General features: G+C 42.9%; 2 protein-coding genes across 6 annotated transcripts in view; one reads left to right on the forward strand and one right to left on the reverse strand.

The window, feature by feature from the left end:
* Positions 1–24456, forward strand: part of kidins220a (kinase D-interacting substrate 220a) — a 125024-nt gene extending 100568 nt beyond the window's left edge. For 4 of the 5 annotated variants that reach the window (XM_020500890.2, XM_020500889.2, XM_031788361.1 and 1 more), the window contains 4 exons: positions 5469–5606; positions 12538–12636; positions 13521–13736; positions 16890–18800. In XM_020500890.2, the coding sequence (XP_020356479.1) occupies positions 5469–5606; positions 12538–12636; positions 13521–13736; positions 16890–17927 (1491 nt within the window). In that variant the 3' untranslated portion in view covers positions 17928–18800. Of the gene's footprint in view, positions 1–5468; positions 5607–12537; positions 12637–13520; positions 13737–16889; positions 18801–23938 lie in introns of those variants that run through there. The other variant, XM_020500893.2, reaches the window with a different exon arrangement.
* Positions 19883–22060, reverse strand: id2a (inhibitor of DNA binding 2a). Its single transcript, XM_020500894.2, has 3 exons — positions 21594–22060; positions 21280–21341; positions 19883–20730 (listed from the first exon to the last, which is right to left on the reverse strand). Exons 1-2 carry the CDS (start codon positions 21942–21944, stop codon positions 21285–21287), a joined length of 408 nt encoding a protein of 135 aa, XP_020356483.1. The 5' UTR covers positions 21945–22060; the 3' UTR covers positions 19883–20730; positions 21280–21284.
* Positions 24457–25083: the final 627 nt, after the last annotated feature.

The raw sequence follows: 25083 nt of genomic DNA on the forward strand, positions 1-25083 counted from the left end.
ACTCCTCACAAGTACTCAACTGGCAGCTTCATTAAATAGTACCCCCCAAACACCAGTCTCAATGTCAACAGTGAAGAGGCAACTCCGGGATACTGGTCTTCTAGGCAGAGTTACAAAGAAAAAGCCACATCTCAGACTGGCCAATAAAATAAAGATTAAGATGGGCAAAATAACAGACACTGGACAGAGGAAGATTGGAAATAAGTGTTGTGGACAGACTAATCTAAGTTTGAGGTGTTCGGATCACAAAGAAGAACATTTGTGAGATGCAGAAAAAAAATGAAAAGATGCTGGAGGAGTGCTTGACGCCATCTGTCAAGCATGGTGGAGGCAATGTGATTGTGGTGGGGGTGCTTTGGTGGTGGTAAAGTGGGAGATTTGTACAGGGTAAAAGGGATCTTGAAGAAGGAAGGCTATCGCTCCATTTTGCAACGCCTTGCCATACCCTGTGGCCGGCCCTTAATTGGAGCTAATTTCCTCCTACAACAGGACAATGACCCAAAGCACAGCTCCAAACTATGCAAGAACTATTTAGGGAAAAGCCAGTCAGCAGGTATTCTGTCTATAATGGAATGGCCAGCACAGTCACCGGATCTCAACCCTATTGAGCTGTTGTGGGAGCAGCTTGACCATATGGTACGTAAGAAGTGCCCATCAAGCCAATCCAACTTGTGGGAGGTGCTTCAGGAAGCATGGCGTGAAATCCGTTCAGATTACCTCAACAAATGGACAACTAGAATGCCAAAGTCTGTAATTGCTGTAAATGGAGGATTCTTTGGAGGATTCTATGGAGGATTCTATGGAGGATTCTATGGAGGATTCTTTGGAGGATTCTATGACGAAAGCAACGTTTTTAAGGACAATTATTATTTCAATGAAAAATCATTATTTGTAACCTTGTCAATGTCTTGGCTATATTTCCTATTCATTTTGCAACTCATTTCATGTACCTTTTCATGGAAAACAAGGACATTTCTAAGTGACCCCAAACTTTTGAACGGTAGTGTATACTAAGGCATTTGTGAAAATGCTATCGCAATATCGAGTGGGAAAGTGGCCATGCGTTTGGACAAATAATAGACACTGCAGTAAATACATCTGTCTTGAGTATACACAGACCGGTGTGCTATAGTCAGTCAGAGCTAAAGTAGACCTTTATACAAACACACCATTTGCCACAGAGGCCTGCCATCATACACTTTGAACTGGACTGTGTGTTTACAGGCAGTTGCAACAGCGCAACTTCAGATCATTAGAATGCGTTTTCCAAAAGCCACAAAATACACCTGAATTGAATTATGCAAGTATGTAAACACCACAGGAGCCCTCTTACATTTGGGAACTTTACAGTCTTATTGGTCAAACTACCATGAAAAGAAAGTCTCTCGCTCCCTCATTTATGCACATCAACATCGACAACCAATGCTAGCCGGAGCAAAATGAGCTAAAATCTAATGAAGGAACATTAGATTAACCCTCTCAAACTTTTTTCAGCTAGTAGGCCGTCAAAATTGCTCTGATAAACAATAGGGAAGTTTTGCTTCCTCATCCTCCTGCCAATGCTTGTCCCAACCAAGCACCCAAGCTAATTGGCTACGGTTGGTTAGTTTGCTAGCTAGCTACTTCCAGACGCAAATGAGAACACCTCACTCTGACCATTTTACTCGCTGTAGCAGAGCTGGTTTGACTATTTACATGTTACCTAGAGCATTCTTGACTGTTACTTTTTTTTGCCTACGTTTACTGATGCTGGTCATATTCAGCAGGTGTTGCACCTTCGTAAATTCATCAGTTATTCTGCACTCTGGCACACTCAGACGAGAGTGCTCTGAAATCGGAGTAGATAGCCAGAGTGAATTTGCGTATGCAAGAGATGCTAACCGTCTAGCTAACGTTAGGCTCTGTGTTTTTAGCTTTCTACATAAATAGATAAGCGAGCCTATTATCCACATTATGACTGACTTGTGATCATTGCTCTTGTTAGTTTGATTGTATTGACATTCCAAGCCTTAGTTACATCCCAGGTTTTTTTTGTCCAGAATATCGAGTCGTTGAAACTGAAACAGTGCATCCCGAATGGAGGCAGCCAACAATGTACCAGGCCAGCTGTGATTTACAACCTGATAGCAGAAGCAGTGGGTCACATTGACACATTGACCTTCAGATCCATTATGTCGTCTCGCATGTACCCCTTTTCTTTCCTCCCAACGTCTTTTCACTCTCCAAGGACTGTGTCGTCATGTATTTTATTTACATCCCATACTAGCTTGAGTTATTCTTATATCCAGTGCCCCCTTACCCGCCCCGTGCCCCATTCTGTGCCCATGTCCAGATGTAATCGCTGAGGATGCCAGAGAGGGCCTCCCCACCCCCCACTACCAGTGATCTCCCTATGGTATTGCAACAGGCTGGTGTGGAGTGTTGGCATTAGCTGGAGCGTCTGTGTCCTTCCGTCTTGACTGTCACAACTCGCCACACACAAAACGCACACCAAAATGCTGTCCATGCACTCGCGCGCGCACACACAGCTAACCGCTTCCATCAGGCCAGATACACTAACATGGCTTCGAAAGCAGACGGGCTATGTCAGTGACAACATCATGTCTCATGCTGAATAGTTGCACCGGTGGCTCCCCTGTTTGTGGCCAGCACCGGAGCGAATTGTAATAGCTCAGTCCTCTTTGAATGTGAGTCTCATTGTCCAGGAGTGGACTAACCACTGTGCGAGTGCAACTGCTACCATTCTATACAGTGTCTGCATGTAGGGAGCACATTCATATACAACTAGTGCACAGGAAGGTTGAAGCAACTAAAGGCTAACGACATGGCAATTAGTAATGGATATACACATTTAACAATGGCCAATGTCTCAGTGTAGGTTTCCTTTTGGTAAGTACAATGTGTCTGACTGACTTTTTCTGTTCACTATGGTAGTCCAACAGGAAAAGGCCTATATGCCTACTGTCCTCACTGATCCATCTCTTTCAATCCCCATCACCCTCTGTATCCCACCCTCTCTCTATCCCTCTAATACTCTCTCCTCTCTCTCTGTTGGTCTGTGTATATAGCACAGTCTGTATGCGTGTGCAGTGGGCAGCCCAGTGTAATTGCCTAGCCCCAGCTGATGAATAGTGTACCGGCTATATCCCCATAGGGCTGGATGAGGACGGGATTAGCATCAGAGGCTAGCAGGACGGAAGCAGCAACTCAATGTGCACAAGGGCTTATCTTCTCACAGAGATGCTTCCTCCCTCACAGGCCTCTGTTTCCTCTTCCCCATCCCTCTGCTGCCCACGCCCCGCACCACTGTAATTACAGCCTTATCACACACAGGGAGCTCACACACACACAGTTACACACACTTGTGTGCATACACACACACACACACACACTCACATGCGTGTGCGTAATGGCACAGCGTAACACACTGACACAGTGTACACAGTCACACATACAAAGTCTGGGTGGAGGACCAGGTTTTGAGGCTTCCTCAGAATGGAAACTTTGTATTTTCTGTGTTAGGGGAGAAGGGTGCTCTCTTTCTCTCTGCTTCACTTTCTCTCCAAACATCACGCTCTGTGCTGTTCGTCCTCTCTGCAAAGATCATCTTCTGAATGTTTCTAAAAATATATATATATATATTTTTTGTTTGTTTCCTACTGTAATAATTTGAAACTAAATGGCTTCTCAGTTTGTCTTTGCTTGATGGAATGTTGTAAAAGTGCCTTTGCATGCTGTGGTTCAAGATAAATGTCTTGTTTTCTAGTCTGACGAGAATGTGTCTCCTGTTCTCTTGCGTTCTATGATGACTTCAGCATGTGGCCTAATATCCTGTCTCTCTGTCTGTCTGTCTCTCGCTCTCTCGCTCTCCCCAGAGCAGTTTTTTTGTCACAGCCTGTCAGGTACACTCATCTCTTTGGATTTCACTGTCTCTAACTTTCTCGCCACCTTTCTACCTCACCTCCACCAGCTAATATAACACGTCATACTTTTCCCTCCGCCCGACATGCATTAGAACACAGATAATGTATTTTCCTCTAGATAAGGTCGTTTCATGTGGTTGAATGTACAATATTTCTAGGATTTAGGCCTCTTCTAGGTCATCCAACGTATGATGTGTCACGAATCCTACTTCTAGTCGAGTTCAACAAAACTCACCGGAAAGTTTTGGTTGCCATGTTTGCGAGACTCAATTTAGGAGCATGTTTCAAAATGCCTGTCAAGTAGTCTAATTTCTACACCTAAGAAGCAGAAATCATATGGGCCATCATTATTGAGGAGCTACAGTCTACGAGATAATTGCTCTCTCTGGTGCTTTTAATGAAAAAGGCTGCAGGGGCATGCTAATCAAACTGACACAAGGCATGTCTATAAAACTTAACAGGTAAAGTTGTCTATGTTCATTTGATACTTGTTCCTTTGCATTAGCAGACATGCAGATTAGTGTGCTACAGCAAGTCTTGACTGCTATAGCCACACACACACACACACACACACACACACACACACACACACACACACACGCACACACTATTAGTGCAGAGTGCAGCTGATACAGCAGTACGCTACACTCCTTCAGCACTGTCTGTGTACAGTAGCTAACCTCCCTAACTGACCTTCACCCTCTGCCTCCTTTCACAGAGAGACCCCCCCCCCCCGTTCTGCTCGGCTCTGTTAAGACGTCTACAGCTTATTTTCTCTAACAAGCACTCGCAGCGAGAGAGCAAGCACAGACATCTTCTAAGCCTTGCCGCCTTCTCGCCCATGTCGACAAAGCTGTTGTTTTGTTGTAGCTCAGTCTGAAACCATGTCCTAGTGGTATTAATAGAGAGAAAGAGAGAGCGGGGGGAGGGAGGAGGAGGGTTGTTGTGTTTTGTTTCACTGCTAGTGGGTGGCATGTCAGGCTAGCTGGGAGTCTCTGGTTCGAGATCATTAGGGGGGCGAGGATATTGGCTACTCTTCTAGCTTATATGAGGGGGAGACGTGCACACACACACGGCTCATGTGTGTACATTGAATACTGCACTACCATCTACAGTGTTCAGATTAACATAAAGACCCCCAACAGAGCCCATATTGCACATCTGGTGCCACTTTAGTTACAATGCTCTTCTATTGTTACCTCACAGGTGCTTGCACTAACAAAGATAATTGCATTTTGGTGTTGCTTGCTCTTTTGTCTTTGTGCCATGCTGTGAAAAAGGGACTAGTGTTCCTGGTTGCAGTGAATAAGATACTCCAGTGTTAACCTTCGTCCATATTAACCTAGCTGTGGTGTAACGCTACGCTGTGGTGGTTGTAACGCTACGCTGTGGTGGTTGTAACTCTACGCTGTGGTGGTTGAAGCATTGCTCTAACCGTATGAGTCGTTGCAGTGGTTGTAAATTATCCATGCTACGCTACTTAGTCAAATGGTGATTCTGACTGTTTCTGTCTGTCTCCCTGTGTGTGTGTGTGTGTGTGGACAGGGTTCTGGCTCCGGGGTACCAGGCGCCCCTGTGGTACTCCTCAGCTCTCTGAACACGGACGTGGTGTGTGAGCGTGTCATACACATCGATGGCATGGACCCTAGCATGCTGGCCCAGTACACCGCCACCATCAAGAAGGTGAGGCCTGCTATACACACACACACACACACACACACACACACACACACACACACACACACACACACACACACACACACACACACACACACACACACACAACCCTCATATACACACACTTCGGCCTCCTACGTTTGCTTATACAACACGTCGCTCTCTCTCACACACACACACACACACACACACACACACACACACAACACACACACACACACACACACACACACACACACACACACAACCCTCATATACACACACTTCGGCCTCCTACGTTTGCTTATACAACACTTCAAAAGATTCAATATCAGTCATGTCAGTGTGTCCATTTCACACAAGGGGTGTATCTCAATATGCAATTTGCGTCAGAACGGAACAGTTGGAGCATGAGTCCAAATCAAAGTATGCAGAACAGAGGCCAATTCTCAGATGCGTACTTTTCAAAGCATGCTCCGATGCAAGCTTCAACTGAAATATGAACATAATATGATGCAACCACATAAAATACATCTCAACATTTCTTGAATGCCATCGAGTTTTGAGCTGAGGTGAGAGAAAATCATCAAGGCTAAAACCGGCACTTTTACTGCAACGTTGATTAATGTGCACTGTCCCTGTAAAAATAAAATAAACACCGCCTTTGGAATGAAATGTTGCCCACTCGCATTGCATATACCTGAATACAATATTTTATGTTGATACGTTAATAAATACATACTGTGTTAATTTTGGCATGTTTAACTGTCTAGAATATCCACTGTAGTGTGCATAGACCAGAGGCTGGCTAACGAAGAATTAGCTGCTCGCTAGCTACCCATGAAGAATTTGTAGCTTACGTTACATGTAAAACTAGCTGGCTGGCTAGATTAATAGGATTCACATATAGCTAGCTGATAATTATGAAGTTACAAGCTCACGTTTGCTTTATGTATTTATCCTGTTTAGTTTGTATTGTTCAAAGTTAATGCAGTAGCATGGGAGTGCGCATTGCTTTTCAAATGTAAATGTATATGTACTCAAGGCCTCAGAGAACAAACTTGCAGCATGAGAGTGTGGAGCATGGTAGTATGCATATTGATCAACACCCAAGGGTTTAATTTCTGTCTGTATTAAAGTTAATATGCAGCTGATTTTATTTCAATATTAAATCATTTCTGGTTAACAATTCCATACTGTACTGTGATTGTTTTCAATTAAAATGGTCAAAAAGAAACAAAAATAGCTTCTTAGCAAAGAGCAATTTCTCAAGCAAGATTTTTTGCTAGGACTGTCTGGGAGTGGGTGGAGTGGGGAGGGGAAAACTGAAAGCTAGCTGTTATTGGTAGAGAGGTTTGGAACTTCTTTCTTATTGGTCTATTAACTAATTTACCGTCGGATGATGTCACTAGGCAGGCCAAAGCTCCATCACACCTGTCCGCAATGGATGTGGCTGAAATAGCCATATCGACAAAATTGAAGGGGTATCCACATACTTTAAAACACATGGCAATCACATTTTTTACTGCACTGGGCCTTTTAATAATGATCTGAGTAGCCTTTATATGGCCCAACAAAACAGCCAAAGTCGCTGTCTGCATTGAGCTTCCAGTCCATTTAGACAGGATGTCATTAATGTCTAGGCAATATATCAATTCCTGTAGACCAGTTATTCCCAAACTGTGTGACGCGTAGCAATGCCGACGGGGTTACGCCAAATAAAAATGTGATTCACATTCTTTTCTTCACATTTTCAAACGGTACATTTTCCAATTGGGCTACACATTTGGGTGATGTTTTTTTCTCGCCTGAGTAGCCTCTGTTTCACTGCCAAAAATAACTGTTTAGCAAAATAACACAATGTCAAATGTTTCATTGCTAAATTGTAATTATTTCACCACTAATGGCCTATTTATTGCCTATTTATTGCCTTACCTCGCTTATCTTACCTCGCTTATCTTACCTCATTTGCACAAACTGTATATATACTTTTTTTTATTGTGTTGTTGAATGTATGTTTGTTTATTCCATGTGTAACTCTGTGTTGTTGTTTGATTTGTACTGCTTTGCTTCATCTTGGCCAGGTCGCAGTTGTAAATTAAAAAAATAAGCCATGGGAGTTTTTGGAGTGAGCATAAAGATGACTTCGAGTAGTAAGACATGTATAAAAGCAACAGATACCATTAAGAAGGGGCTAGAAGTATCTTATATGGTGAGCTACCAAGTGGCTAGGACAGGCAAGCCCCATACTATTGTGGAGGACTTAATTCCTCCTGCTGCCATGGATATGGCTGGGACAATGTTGAGGGAAAAGGCCCCAAAAACTATACAGACAATGTCTTCATCAAACAACACTGCTTTACGACACATCAGTGACATGGCAGGAGATGTTTTTAAACAATTACTGCTTTGCATACAAGCCAGTGAATTATATGCGTTACAGCTGGATGAGTCAACAGACGTGGCGGGCCTGGCACAGCTCCTGGTATATGTCCGTTACGTTTATGGGGGGTCAATTAAGGAAGACATCTTCTTCTGCAAACCACTGGAAACCAGGACAACAGGAGAGGATATTTTTTACGTACTGGACAGCTTTGTGACATCAAATGGACTTTGGTGGTCAAGATGTGTTGGTATCTGTACTGATGGTGTAAAAGCCATGACAGGGAGACGTAGTGGAGTGGTAACGCATGTGTAAGCAGTTGCTCCCAACGCCACTTGGGTACACTGCAGCATCCACCGAGAGGCTCTTGCTGCCAAGGGAATTTGGACACTACAGTGAAAATGGTTAACTTTGTTAAAGCAAGGCCTCTGAACGCTCATGTATTTATGCAATGATATGGGCAGCGACCGATGATGTAACACTTTTACAACATAGTGCTCTGGTTATCAAGGGGCAACTTTTTTTAAAGTTTTCATTTACTGACCATAATTTTCACTTGTCTGACCGCTTCCATGATGATGGGTTTCTCACATGACTTGCCTATCTGGGTGATGTTTTTTCTCGCCTGAATGATCTGAATCACAGGGATTCTCCGAAACTATATTCAATGTGCAGGACAAAATTGAGGCTATGATTAAGAAGTTGGAGCTCTTTTCTGTTTGTATTAACAAGGACAACACGCAGGTCTTTCCATCATTTGTATTATTTGTTTGTGTGCAAATGAACTCAAGCTTACAAATCAAATCAAATTTATTTATATAGCCCTTCGTACATCAGCTGATATCTCAAAGTGCTGTACAGAAACCCAGCCTAAAACCCCAAACAGCAAGCAATGCAGGTGTAGAAGCACGGTGGCTAGGAAAAACTCCCTAGAAAGGCCAATACCTAGGAAGAAATCTAGAGAGGAACCAGGCTATGTGGGGTGGCCAGTCCTCTTCTGGCTGTGCCGGGTGGAGATTATAACAGAACATGGCCAAGATGTTCAAATGTTCATAAATGACCAGCATGGTCGAATAATAATAAGGCAGAACAGTTGAAACTGGAGCAGCAGCACAGTCAGGTGGAAGTTGAAACTGGAGCAGCAGCATGGCCAGGTGGACTGGGGACAGCAAGGAGTCATCATGTCAGGTAGTCCTGGGGCATGGTCCTAGGGCTCAGGTCAGTTGAAACTGGAACAGCAGCATGGCCAGGTGGACTGGGGACAGCAAGGAGTCATCATGTCAGGTAGTCCTGGGGCATGGTCCTAGGGCTCAGGTCCTCCGAGAGAGAGAAAGAAAGTGAGAAGGAGAGAATTAGAGAACGCACACTTAGATTCACACAGGACACCGAATAGGACAGGAGAAGTACTCCAGATATAACAAACTGACCCCAGCCCCCCGACACATAAACTACTGCAGCATAAATACTGGAGGCTGAGACAGGAGGGGTCAGGAGACACTGTGGCCCCATCCGAGGACACCCCCAGACAGGGCCAAACAGGAAGGATATAACCCCACCCACTTTGCCAAAGCACAGCCCCCACACCACTAGAGGGATATCTTCAACCACCAACTTACCATCCTGAGACAAGGCTGAGTACAGACAATGTCAAATGTGATATAGCGAAGCATCTGAGGGAGCTGGGTGAGCAATTATGCAGGTACTTTCCCGAAACGGACGACACAAACAACTGGATTCATCATTCCTTTCGTGCCCTGCCCCCAGTCCACTTACCGATATCTGAACAAGAGAGCCTCATCGAAATTGCAACAAGCGGTTCTGTGAAACTTGAATTTAATCAGAAGCCACTGCCAGATTTCTGCCTCATAACACTGGGATGGGACACACAGGCAGTATCCTGCCTTGGCAAATCGCGCTGTTAAGACATTGATGCCCTTTTAAACCACGTACCTATGTGAAAGTAGATTGTGTAGAAAATGATTTAAGACTGAGACTCTCTCCAATACAACCCAACATTGCAGATTTATGTACATCCTTTCAAGCACACCCTTCTCATTAACCTGTGGTTAATTTTTGAGGAACAAATAAAAAAAATTCTGTAAGATGGCTAAATAAAGAGCAAAATTATTGATTATTATTATTTGTGCCCTGGTCCTATAAGAACTCTTTGTCACTTCCCGCGAGCTATGTTGTGACAAAAATTCACACTTATTCTTATGGGACAGTTGAGCTAACATAGGCTAATGCGATTAGCATGATGTTGTAAGTAACAAGAATATTTCCCAGGACATAGACATGTCTGACATTGGCAGAAAGCTTAAATTCTTGTTAATCTAACTGCACAGTCCAATTTACAGTAGCTATTACAGTGAAAAAATACCATGCTATTGTTTGAGGAGAGTGCACAGTTTTGAACATGAAAGTTATTACTAAACAAATTAGGCAGGCTTTGGGCAGTCTTGATACGATATTTTGAACAGAAATGTAATGGTTCATTGGACTAAAACTTTGCGTGCACACTGCTGCCATCTAGTAGCCAATATCTAAATTGCACCTGGGCTGGAATAATACATTATGGCCTTTCACTTGCATTTCACTTGCATGGTACAAGGAAAATACAAAAGAACTGTTGTTATTTTTCTTTGTATTATCTTTTACCAGATATATTGTGTTTATATTCTCCTACATTCCTTTCGCATTTCAATAAACTTCAAAGTGTTTCCTTTCAAATGGTACCAAGAATATGCATATCCTTGCTTCAGGGCCTGAGCTACAGGCAGTTAGATTTGGGTATGTCATTTTAGGCGAAAATTGAAAAAGGGGTAGGGGTGTGTGTGTGTGCAGGCTTACAATGATGGTTAAAAACAACATTTGAGAGTGCGCTGACCCTGGTGCTAGAGGGGGTATGCAGCTGGAGGTTGAATGTTTGAAGAACCACTGCTCTAGACCCCAGTCGGCCCACCTAACAACACTTTAAGTGAGACATTGTCTTTGTAAAATGATTTATTGTTTTGTGAGGTGCACAACCGGGGACACATTTGTTTCCTGAGGAAAGTATAGCAATGTAGAGTTCATACAAGCTCATGTTTGGAAATGTGGCCCAGGACTACTGTATACCATCGGAAGGTAGTAGCCACCCTTTGCATGGATGATAGCTTTGCACACTCTTGGCATTCTCTCAACCAGCTTCATGAGGTAGTCACCTGGAATGTATTTCAATTAAGTTAATTTGTGGAATTTTTTGTCAATGCGGAAAATCTCAAGAACTTTGAACGTTTCTTCAAGTGCAGTCGCAAAAACCATCAAGCACTATGATGAAACTGGCTCTCATGAGGACCACCACAGGAAAGGAAGACCCAAAGTTACCTCTGCTGCAGAGGATAAGTTCATTAGCGTTACCAGCCTCAGAAATTGCAGCCCAAATAAATGCTTCACAGAGTTCAAGTAACAGACACATCCCAGCATCAACTGTTCACAGGAGACTGCATGAATCAGGCCTTCATGGTTGAATTGATCCAAAGAGACCACTACTAAAGGACAGCAATAAGAAGAAGGGACTTGCTTGGGCAAAGAAACATGCTCAATGGATGTTAGACCGGTGGAAATCTGTCCTTTGGTGTAATGAGTCCAAATTTGAGGTTTTTGGTTCCAACCGCTGTGTCTTTGTGAGACGCAGAATAGGTGAACGGATGATCTCCGTATGTGTGGTTCCAACCGTGAAGCATGGAGGAGGTGGCGTGATGGTGTGGGGGTGCTTTGCTGGTGATATCTTTAGAATTCAAGGCACACTTAACCAGCATGGTCACAGGATTCTGCAGCAATACGCCATCCCATCTGGTTTGCGTTTAGTGGGACTATCATTTTTTTTTCAACAGGACAATAACCCATAGCACACCTCCAGGCTGTGTAAGGGCAGTTTGACCAAGAAGGAGAGTGATGGAGTGCTGCATCAGATGACCTGGCCTCCACAATGACCTAACCTCAACCCAATTGAGATTGTTTGGACTGCAGAGCGAAGGAAAAGCAGCCAACAAGCAGCCTCTGCCTCTCTCAGCACATGTGGGAACTCATTCAGGACTGTAGAAAAATCATTCCAGATGAAGCTGGTTGAGAGAATGTCAAGAGTGTGCAAATCTGTCATGAAGACAAAGGGTGGCAACTTTTTAAGAATCTCAAATATAAAATCTATTTTGATTTGTTTAACACTGTTTTGGTTACTTCATGATTCCATATGTGTTATCATATGTTTGATGTCTCCACTTATTCTACAATGTAAAAAATAGTCAAAATAAAGAAAAACCCTTAAATGATTGGGTGTGTCCAAACTTTTGACTGGAACTGTACATATGGGCCTACTTTACTCAATTTATGCCCACTTATGCCCTAATTTATACAGTATGGGGCAGATTCCCGGACACAGATTAAGCCTAATCCTTGAATAAAAATCAAGCTTGATGGAGAATCTCCATTGATAGTGCTTTTTAGTCCAGGATTAGTTTTTATCTGTGGCCGAACTGGCCCAATGTGCATGTATTTGATCAGTCGTGATCATGTCTCTCCCTCTCTCCGTGTTAGGCCAATGTGAATGGCCGGGTGCTGTCTCAATGCAACCTGGAAGAGCTGAAGAAAGAGATGAACATGAACTTCGGCGACTGGCAGCTCTTCAGAGGCATGGTAAGACAAAACCTCCACCTCCACTTTTAAATACTCGATATCCTCCTTCTATTTATTTGATATGTACATTAATATCGATTTCATGATTTACTATTATTTCTTTTTTTTATTCACCAAATTTGTGTTTGTGTTTTGTTTTATTGTCTTCTAAAAAAAAAAAAATCTGGGCATCTTGTAATACATCTTGAGCCTTCTCTGGAGACATCGGAGGGTTTTATAATCCGTATTACGAGAACGTCTGCAGTCTGCTCCGCTCGCTCGGGGGGCTGGAATCAGGAACACATGTAGCTTGCGTTGATCAGATGTCCGTTTGTGCCTCCTTCCACAAACGAATGTTGTGTTGCCAGAACGTGGCCAGCCAGCGAGCCATCTGGTCCAAGATGGCTGAGATTTAGATGAAGGAAGGTTATTGTCAGTGGGAGCTGCAGTCAGCCAGTCTCCATGCAGTCGAGGGGTCTGACTCTGAATAGCTGCAAGGTTTTACAATAAATTGCATTTTTCCCTCTGAGCACTTCCCAAGCCATCTGATGTGGAGGCCGGACCACTACTGTATGCATATAGGCCCTATAGAGTTGACATCAGATATACTCACCATCTATTGAACTAAAATACTATTACTGACTTTGTGTTAAAAGTCTACAGTATTAAGATGATGTATTGTGTGCTGAATCAGTGTGCAGTGTGCTGAATCTATTCCCATTGGTTGTGTGTTGTTCTATAGAGTTTGTAGTTGTATGTTGGTTTCATGGCTAGTGTTTATACTGTAAATTGGCTCTGCAGCTGTAGATATTTCCTATGTTGAGTCTATGTATACCTTGTGGTGACATGTTTGCTCTGCACATGGCTGGCTGTATGCTTCTCTCTCTAACAGTCCCCTCTCCCAGGTGATGGAGCAGCGTCACGGAGAGAGCCAGGCCCTGCAGGATGAGTCTCATGCGGCCAGCGAGCAGGGCAGCAGCGTAGTCAACGTGGAGACGGCCAGGCACCAGGGAGCTCCCCACGAGGTGGGCAGCTACAGCTTCAACCTCAGCTTCGAGGAGCTGAGTAACGCAGGCCTGGGTCTGGAGGAGCCCCCGAGACCCACTCAGCACTGGCCCGTGGTGAGTTGAATACACACACACCCACTTGTATACACATCTGCACACACATACGTACACTCTTACACACAAACACTCATTGAGAAATACGGTACACTCACATACACACACACACACTGCAACACACGTTCATATGCACCTGCAGTACATACACAGACTCAGGTCCTGTCTTCTACTCATGAGAACAGATAAACACATTCACATACCCACAAAAATACACAAACATACGAAGCAGACATGTAAGCAAGTACGTTGCTAGTGAAAGTCTAAACACCCCTTGCAAAGTCTTTTGTACTTTACTTTATTTAAAGTTTTTTATTTATTTTTTAAACGATACAATTAATTACTACAGATCTGCACAACCTACTCCACATTTTCAAAGTTGAAGTAAAATTATCGAAAATGTTTCAAACTAAAAATGTCACCAACCACCTCAATTCAGTCTTATGTAACAAAATTTGAAATGGTGTTTTTAGGTTGTTGCATGAGATAAAAGTAGAGACTCAGAGCTTCAAATGGTATATCATACACTGCATTTGAGGAACAATGGGAAAGTAGTTCCGCTTTGAACATTGATAAACTTGCACCCCACTTTTGAGAAAATGTTTTTGTACACGTACTGGAGAGCTCTTCTTTGTCTACACCCATTCAGCATCGTTCACACCCTCTTAAGCCTTAGCCCCACCCACCTCTTTAAGGATTCACATGTCAGGCCATGTGGTAAACAGAGTGAGTAGTGTAGTAAACAACCAAGGATTTCAAGACTAAAAGCGGTGAAAGTAGTAGCCTACATTAAGGAAAAACGACAAGTAAAAATACACTTTATCAAGTCCTTGGCCTATATCCTAATCTGACTTTGAAAGTGTCCAGATACACATATCTTATAATTATTAGATGATGCTTACCCAGATACTTTGATGGGTCATGTGAAATAAATGCTATAACCAACCCCCCCCCAACACACACACACACAGCCACATCTAGCAAACTCCATGGATCACTAAAGTCTGGACATGTACACATGTTCATGAAATGTAATAGATGGCTGTAATCTCCCACAGACACACCTGGCTAACTTGATGGGTAAATTGATATAATACAGCTTTCCTTCTTTTTACTTTGTCAAACAGGCCGGTAATGTGGAGTGAATGTAATGTTGTTGATCCATTTTGTATTTTCAAGTATTGTGGTGGCAGCAACATGTTATGTGTATGCTTGTCACTTTTAGGGATTGGGGAGTTTGTCAGGATCAAAATAAATATTTAATAACAAATGTGCTTTAATAACAAACGTGTATGCCAACTGCAAAGGTAAAAAGCTGGGATAGAGTGTTTTTTATTTTTCAGAGATTGCACACATTTGAATGCCTAAGACACACCAGAATGACTTCGAGGTATTCAGTGTTCCTGAATGGGCCAGTCTCAGTCCTGGATTTAATCTGTTTGAAAATCAGAGACAAGGTTTGAATATTGCTGTCCATCAATGATTCCCAACCAATTGTACTGTGCTTGAGCAATTTTGACAAAAACAATGGATTATGTTGCACTAAGAGTTGTGTAAGGTTGGTAGAATCTTATTCAAAAAGTATTAACAGTTGTAATGACTACCAAAGGTGCTTCCACCAAGTATTGATTTGAGGTGTGACGATATATACAATCAATAAATCTTTATTTGTGACCCGTTTCAAGTAGCTAGGCGTATGTCACTACTTCACAGGAGAGGCATTTCAATGTTTAAATTTTTTATCAACATGCGGTTTTTTGGCAGAAATGCCTTCTGGAACATGTGAACTTTCATGTGCTTTAATAACAAACGTGTATGCCATCTGTAAATACGAATACAATTGTTAAATTATGAGCTAAGTTGGTTTAGACAGGAACCTTCCCACTAGCCATGATTGACTGAGATAATGGGTGTGTTGGACATGCCGTGAGATGAGTTTGGATTGGTCTGCCATGTAGCATGCTTCTGTCTATAACATGAGCTGCTCAGTATGTGTGGATAATCCTTGCCACCGCAGCTTTTTTTGAAAGATTACACTATATGACCAAAATGCTTTATTTTCAGCACTCGGTGGTCATGTCCTGTGAGCTTGTGTGGCCTACCACTTCGCGGCTGAGCCATTGTTGCTCCTAGACGTTTCCACTTCAAAATAACAGCACTTACAGTTGACCGGGGCAGCTCTAGCAGGGCAGAAATTTGACAAACTGACTTGTTGGAAAGGTGGCATCCTATGATGGTGTCACGTTGAAAGTCACAGTTCTTCAGTAAGGCCATTATACTGCCAATGTTTGTCTATGGAGATTGCATGGCTGTGTGCTCAAAGTTATACACCTGTCAGCAACAGGTGTGGCTGAAATAGCTGAATCCACTAATTTGAAGGGGTGTCTACATATTTTTATATATATATAAAGTATGTGTTGCCATAAATGTTAGTAGAATCTTACTGAAAATGATTCACATCTGTGTAATGGCTGCCAAAGGTACATTCACCAAGTATTAACTCTGGGGTGTGAAGACATCCACAATCAAATCAATTTGGAAAATGTTCTATAATTTAATTTTACTTTGAAAATGTGGAGCAGGTTGTGTAGATCTGTAGGGAAAATATCCAGTTTAATCCCATTTTAGATAAACATTTAAGGCAGCAAAAATGTGAACTGTGCAATGGGTGTGTAGACTTTCACTAGGCACTGTATACACTTACACAATCAGTCATTGAACTCATCAGAGCTAAAATAGCATGTGGATTTGGGTGAGATCACGCACGGCAGTTTTGACCTCCCCTGGTTGAGGAAGTTGACGTGGCGGATCACAAACACACATGCAGACTCACAACACCAAAAGCCAAGGCAAGGTGTTAGAAAAGCTGTTATTTTTGCCCTCTCTGTTCAACCGCCAACATGCGAACATATACGCAAACATAAACTTCTTCTCTAGTATGGCTGTCAGTTTTCTCCTGTCATTATTAGTTCATTGATGGCTTGCAGTGCTGTTTGCTTATAAATTCAAACAGCACCACCATGACCACAAACCCCATGAGATTGTGCTATTTTACCCAAACCAATAACGTCCATGATGCATCCCGTTCCCCCCTCAACCATAACAAAAACCTTTATACCACACGTTCCCCTCTTCTCCCCACCCCTCCCCCAGGCGGCCACCCACCGCACCCCCAGCATGTCCAGCCTCAACTCCCAGGAGTCGTCCAACGATATCTGCAAGCTGACGGACAAGCAGCAGGCAGAGTACCGTGACGCCTACCGCGAGTACATCACCCAGATGACCCAGCTGGACGTGGCCGGAAGCGGGGGAGAGAAGCCCGTCCAGCCGCACCCAGGCCAGTTCCTCCAGAGCCGAGAGGCCCGAGACCCAGAGGAAACGGCCAAAGACGGGGCCGAGCAGGAGGGACGCAAGCCCTCTTTCTCCACCAAGAGAGGGGCTAAAGCTACGGATGCGGTCGATACAGATGCCCCCCTGGACCCCATCAGCGAAGAGGACGAGAAGATGTATTCCAGCTCCTCCAAAGCAGGGGGCTCCAAGGTGAAGGGAGCAGGGCCTCGATACCACAAAGTCCCCAGTGACGAGGAGTCAGGGCGGGAGGAGTCAGACAATACCCCTCTGCTCCAGGAAGAAGGGAAGGAGGGGGGCGCCCAAGCGACATCCGACATTGTCCAGGACAAGAAGGACTCGTCTGACTCTGGGCTGAGGTCTGGTGAGAGCTCCTCGGACCACTCCCTAGAGGAAGCCGAAGAGGTTAATAAAGCAGACCTGGTAGAACTGGAGCTAGAAGGTCTGGTAAAGAAGAGGGGCCTGCTGTCCAGCAGTCTGAGTGGACTTGAGGATTCCACCATCGCCCGCATGTCCATCTGCTCCGAGGCCCCGTCCGAGGGCAGCCTAATGGCCTCCAGCCCCGACGAAACATGGTTCCCCGCCAGCTTGTCCATGAGCAACCTCAACCACGCCTCCAGCACCACCACACTCAACAACAACAGCAGCAACAATGCTGCCACCACCAACACCAGCCAAGACAAAGAGAGCTCCACCCCAGGCTCAACCACGGGGCCCGTCCACAACCAGAACCTGCGTGGGATCATCCTCAAGAGGGCCCTGAGCACCGGGGGGGCCCTCGAGGGACGCACAGGGGCCCCTGATGCCATTATTCTGGAGGATGAGAGGGAGAGTGTCCTGTGAGAGTGTCCAGGCCTTTGAGGTCCCGTAGATGTTGCTTGATGTGCTTCTGAAAAATAAAGGTCCTTACAAATCTGTTACATTGATATAGATGCAAATACAAATTTTAAATACTGAAGGTCGTTAGAAAATGTTACAGCATTCAACCAAAATAAGCTTTAAAAGGGTTAAAACGAAGGAGATCACCTTGTTTGCCAACCATACAAATATTAAATAATGTGGGTTGATAAATGAATGTCCTGGCTTGTAGACAAACTAAAAATACATCAAGAACTCAGGATACATTTTGTGAAATAATTTGAAAGTTAATGACGTCAGACTAATATGGAATAAGTCCAATTTAAATGTCCCTGTAATTCAGTTAGGTGTTGTGCTGTCATGTTCATTTTTGCTGTTGGAAAAGGGTAGTGAATTGTGATGTGATTGTGGATCCGTATGAATGTTGTGTTTTGGTGTGGTGTTGGTGTGATGTTGTATACTGTACTTCATTATAGGTTACTGAAAAATCTGAATTGGCTTTGTGCTTAACTACAATTAAGGAAAATGTAGTTTATCAAGTAGGTTACCAGTGAAAATGTGCCATGTTCAACCATGAGTTAATTGGTGTAGTATTGCTGTGAATTCATATGTGACTGAAATGTCTTTTTTTCCAAACAATGATGTTTTGTGCTGTAATTATAGATTTAAAATCTATGAACAGTGTGGTAAACTACTGTTTCTGTGGTATGAAGTGTGTTCCATGCACTACTGATATGTCTCAGGGTCTGAGCCTTTTTCAGAGTGCAATGTGAAACCATGTTTTTGTGAAAAAATAATCATCTTGGCTGTCAGATGCATTTTCTTTTTTGAACTTCCTGCATAAAGTATAACAGTTCATAACATGCTTCCCATCCCTTGAACTCTACTTTTCCTATGAGCTCAAGATAGACTTGTTTGTTGTTAAAAAATCTCATTCATTTCCCAAAGTCGGGTCCTGGGGCCTCCCCTGGGTTCACGTTGTGGTTTTTGCCCTAGCAATACACATTTTGAATCAACTGTAGTGCTAGGGAAAGAAACTAAACTTGCACCCAGGGGAGGCCCCAGGACTGACTTAGGAAAACCCTGCCATATAGAAAGGGTTAAAACATAATTGCATCAGCTGGCGTCAGCTAGACTTTATTTTCACCAGTAGGTGGCAGATTCTCCATACAAACCCACATTAGGCCAAAGACGGCATCACTGAACAGTGGGCATGAACTTTCACTTGTGGGGAAAAGGTAAGGCCAAATTGGTTATGACATAATACCGTGGCCAATCAATTTCAGCCGATTCTAAGCACAATTGAGAGTACTCTGTGTAAAGGAACTTAGGCTCACCATTTCCCCACAAATTAGAAAGCTTGTGCTTTGTCATTCTACCTGTAAAAGTGGGATAATGTGCAGCTATAGTTTAGGCTTGCGCATCGAGCAGTATCCAGGTAGTTTGCCTTACTGTTGTCATTGCACGGTCAGACAAAACGAACACATGCATTTTCTAATTATTTTCATATTGTCATGACAGACATCCTGAAATGTAGCACTATGGGTCGGTGTTTCTTTTCTACAAAATGGTATGTCGATCTGCACTGGCAGGCCATTTAAAAATGACAATTGGTTTTGAAGGGTTTCTTTTCAGAAGTTAACAGCTTTGTGAGTCGCAGATTAATGCAGAATCGGATTGTCAATAAGAGAGGTTCTGTGATTGCACACAGGTGAGACAATCACATTTATTCCCAGTCTCCTATATGCCTACACCCTGGGAGTTTACCCAATCAGTGCGTGTTGAGCTAGAAGTAGGTCTCAATTCCTGAACACTCAAGATGTTCAGGAATTGAAGAGTCAAACTAGAGAGCGTTGTGTGAATTTGAGCAACGTCACTGTAAATGACGAACTTAGTCAATGAGAATGGTATAGCCCCTAAGAAATGACACAACAATTTCTCCATTCTTTACATTTAATCATTCAGTTGACACAACTGTCATGAAAGATTGACATGCTCACTACAATGACTTCATTACCACCTCATGGGCTGGGAATTGAAACTCATTTTGGGATTGTAGATGATCATGACAACCTAGCATTGCAGAACCATTTTCAGCCAAAACATTGTCACGTTACCTTTTGTAATTCCAATCTCAAGAACGTCTGTCTATAGGCTACAAGTTTCCATACAGCTGGGAGACATGCTCAAATAATGCATTTGATTTGTTTATTTTTTTGTATAAAAACGTTACAATTTACATTATTACTTTTATAAAAAGTTTCAGCATAATTAAGTACAGCATTACACTTTTGCAGAAATGTGCAATTCCTGCAACTATACAAGATAAAACTCAAGAGTGCACAAGGTTTCGCGCGTTTGTTTTTTTTGTGTGATTTTTTTTTTTTTTTTACAACGTCCAGTCCATGTGCGAAGAAGAGTAACAATTCTGACAAGACAGACTAAACTATATACAGTAACTAACCAAGTTGCCTTCTATTCACTCTCCAATTCCGGAGAAAAAGCGAAGACTTCATGGGCGATAAGAGGAAATCCTTGTGACAATCTCTTATGTTTTTCCTCCCCGTGTAGGGAGTATAGCGCGCCTTCCATTTCAAGAAAGGACCAAAACAAGTCTTAAGATAAATAATATGAGTGTCCGAACTGAAAACACATCACATAGATTGTCCTTTATAAGCAAAGTCTCTTGATTCAATTGAAGAAAATCCAGAACCCGAGGACAAAAAATGTAGGGGGAAAAAGTCCGGTTCCCAGGTCCTGTGTGTTTTGTGTCGTCTTAACCAAACACCTGCAGAAGATTGAGAAAGAGGCGTGTTTAGAAACTGCAAACAGGGCAGAGATCCGGACAGACTGGCGCCAGGGAGGAAGCCGCAGTTTTAACATTTAACCAAACACTCAAATACTGAGCAAACCCTGGGCTCCAGATGTACACACACACACGCGCAGCATAGGGCACTTTCTCATTCAACTTCAGCCTACTATCTGGGAGAGAATCCGCCGAAATTGCAGTTCAAATGGGCTTAGCCTCTTCTTGCACCAATTATGTAGTAATAATCCAGACCACCATTTATTTTATATTACAGACGAGCGTTGCTGCGTTATAACACAATAACAAAGATTTGTTAAAATTTTGCCTATACTGTATACCAAAAATGTTTGCAAGGCATTCCGTTCAAATAGTGAACAAATTAACAATGAGATAATGATTAGCATACTGTCAGAAATATGCAGCTACTTTTCAATTTCGTTGAATTCTGCCACAACAGGCTGTGGGCAAATAGACAAACAAACCCCGGACATAATAGTACAGACAGAGTAGAGAACACAGCGTACCTACCCGCTTTAACGATGAAGATTCCTGCTGTCATCTGTTATCAGCTCTGATGGGAACTCCGGAGACTGAAAAACAAACATATATTCATTAGCACCGCCGCAGTCAAATACATGGTATTATTGAGATCGCATACAAAAATGCCTACCCTCGCAATGTTGATCATGGATAACATGCCTTTTTTAAACCAAATGGTGTAATTTCACAATAGACCACAATTGCGCATAGTAAACGCACTCAAAATGCGCAGGCCAATAGGTAAAATAGACCCAAGCAAATGTAGCATAATATTCTTCTGATATTTCAGACAATATCCTTACCTGTAATGACAAGATGCTGATATCTGTATTGAGAGTTGTCAGGGGAGTCCTGGATGTCGCTTGCCCCGGTCGCGGGTGATGGAGGCTCGTTATTGCGACATTGGAGTCAAGTGCGATCTGCAGGTCCAGAATATAGTCGATGACATGCTGCAGGATTTCCATCTTGCTCACGTTTTTGTTTTGAGGGATGCTGGGCACCAGCTCCTTCAGCTTGGAGTAGCAGTCGTTCATGTTGTAAAGCAGGCTTAATGGATCATCCACCGGAGTCTTGCTCCGAGAGATTCCCAGACTATGTTCAGACAGATTCGCGCTGTTTTTCCGGAAAGATCTTACTGGGCTTATTGCTTTCATGTTGAGACTTGGTGCGAGACGTTCAGTGCTTTCGTTGAGAGGTTGGTTTTAGTATTCTTTCTGTTCCTTCGCAGACGGGTCGGTGAGCGAACGGACTGGATTTCCAAGCTGTCATTGTCGCTTATATAGCCAGCAGGCTGGGTTTGCAACGCAGGGGTTTTGTTTGTGCTGATTGGATGAGTAGGTTACGTCAATCCCCCCCCTCGTGTCCTACCATTGGTTAAGACTGCCTCACAGTCTGGTTCCTCCTTTTTCTTCCGTGTTCTCAGCCAGTGAAAACGCATGTTGAAGGTGGCACCGTGAGAGCTCTTCAGCTCCGGTGGGCAATTTGGAAAATTGAGCCCTTACCTGTTTCTGATGATTCGTAATTTGGCATCACGAGCTTGTGAAGCTCTAGCGTGCATTTTTCTGCTGACTTTAATTGAATGTAAAAATAGAGGGTGGAATGTTAACAAAGCTCTTCTGAAGGATTTAACGTAAGAATGCTAAAATACAGCATCTTATAATGATTTGTATCCATGTGTAAAATGCGCAAAAATGCATCCGGATTTATAAAGGTGAAGGGGCTGATACGCTCTAATTGTCACAATATCGTGGTTTATAGTCAAGATTAGAAGAGCTCGCTGTCTCTCACACACGCGTTCCGTCACTGTCTTACATAACACTACAACCTTGTGATTAATTTGACCATTATCTCTTATTTGAAGTGATGTATAGCCTATAAGAATGTTATATTTTTAGAGATGAAGAAATTCTGATTGCAGGAATTGTCCATTACAAATCTCAGGGCATGCCATCAGATGTTGAATGAATACATGGACCAAGCATGTATAAAATGGTGATAACAGAAATCTGAACTTTGAATGGGTCATTAAACTGAACTTTGAATGGGTCATTACAGACCCCGGACCGAGCCTATATGGCATGCTTGCTCACACACTGGATCAGTAGGGAAAGATGGATTCTGCATAATAGGGAATATTTGAAATAGGGTGTATGATTGTGCACATTACTGTGAGACATATGTGATCACTGTCACAGTGTGTATTAGGCCACTTGGATGACGTCTGGATGGACACTGTGTTTAAGGTTCTCAATAATACGTACAACACATTTCGTCAGGATGGCAATAATGCAAAACACAGATCCGTTGGTTGCAAAAATGTTAGGCTACAGTAGCATTGTTCTGTATTAATGAGGCTACATGCGGTTGCATTCTTCAACTGGTGCCGGGCACAGGGCTCCAAAGCTCGCGGAGTGATGCGGCACAAACTAATTGCACCGGGGCTGTTGTGGACTGCAGCGGGTGGTCGTTCCGATTTGTGGATTAAAATGCGTAGTTTACTGAAGTGTATTAATTTTCTATAATGAATCAGAATGTGTTTCTTATCCTTATGCACAGCTGCTAAAATTATGTTTTGGGATATACTATTCCGAATATAATAAATATTGCAAAAACGACCCAAAATGATATTTGGGAGAAAAGTGCTGTATATCCACCAATATGCCTATATAATCAAGCAGAACATGCATTTCAACACCAAATGCACTCATAGCAAGTACTGCGCAATTGATTCTGATGTTTGGATAGTAGTCCGTCCTCTGCGTACAAGACTGAGCTCTCATGTGCAATAACAAATGTTATACAAACCAATGGATATAGCCGTCCTCCCACCACCAAAGATTTCTGAAAATTATTTTGCCAACACTTGAATAAAAAGAGGACTATTAAATGTTTGGGCAGCAATTTACGTACATTATGCAGTTTTGCTTTTGCAGCCACGAGACAACTTCGAATATTTAACAAGTCTTTATGCATTTTCCGACGAGATGTGGAATTCTTGCACTCAAGTTCAAGTTTTATTGTCACATGCAAACGCACAGTGAAATGCCTAACTTGCCATCTCTCCACAACACTGCACTATTCAGTCATGTCCACATCTGGTGCAATCGGATTTGTCCATTTTCTCTCCTCTTTTTTTCCCTTCTCACAGCTGTGTACATTTCACATGACACCCTGACTGATCCATGACAAGTGATGAATTGGCACCAAGCGAGCGCCAATAGGCCTACCGAACAGCACCGCGAGCTCATGCTCTCCGCAGAGTAGACTCTCTGGCGCCAGCTACGTGACGTCACCCATTCACAGCAGCCCTCCAGCCAGTCCTCACCGCGCCGCTCAGGCGGCTGCTATGGCGACCGGGGGCTCTAGTCAGCACGAGGTCTCAGCTGATATACGGGACAGAACATGAGAGATCGGAGTTTAATTCGTCACCTCTGTCCTCCAGCAATCCGGGGCCCGTACACCTGCATCGATTAAGCATTTCATAAATTACATTGATGTTGGGAAAGTGTCTCCCATCTTCGGTTTGTGAAAAGAACAAGACAAGAAAAGGACTGGCTGCCAGCATAACCAAGTGAGGAGTTTGGACACATTTTAGTTTTCAAAGCATTCTGTGGTTGATATGCAAAATAAAAACAATATAAAAACGGATATAAATTCAATAAAAAAATAGTTGCAAAAAAACTGTTCCCTGTTTCTTACTGTTCTAACCTAGTATTGATTTGCTCAGTGCATTGTCAATAGCCTACCCAAATAGAGGAGATTACGTTCAGGTAGTTTTTACTCTTGAAACTTGATATCAACATAACTTTAAACTATCCTTTTACCTCCTCAACCATATGACATTTGCCACCCTCTCAGGGGAACTGAACTAGAACGAAATTCTTCTCTTTTTTTTGGAACAAATAAAAGCTTCAACCACTTTTCCGGTCACAAAAATATTTAGTTTAAGTTGAAAAGATAAGGTTCAGAAAACAATGCAGAACTGCCAACTAGTTGAAGTGAGCCCCATAGGCCGGCGTCAGAATTTCTGTGCCTCCTACTTCAAACTGTTGATCCAGTTTTCTGCAGTTGCACGTCCCTGACTGCCAACCATGTGCAACAAAGTGATCGCTATTTGACTCTCCCTATACATTTTATTCCATGAATATTGTGCGGACATAGTGTCCATTTGTTGTTTCAGATTATGTTTAGTCTATCTACTATTGATTAAATAAGTGTTATTCCCATCGCAAGAATGTAAGATTTGTGCGTTTAGTTGTAAAAGAAAACGGACAGCCTCCGGTTTAAATAATC

The sequence above is a fragment of the Oncorhynchus kisutch genome, linkage group LG14, assembly GCF_002021735.2.
Source record: "Oncorhynchus kisutch isolate 150728-3 linkage group LG14, Okis_V2, whole genome shotgun sequence".
Taxonomy (NCBI): domain Eukaryota; kingdom Metazoa; phylum Chordata; class Actinopteri; order Salmoniformes; family Salmonidae; genus Oncorhynchus; species Oncorhynchus kisutch.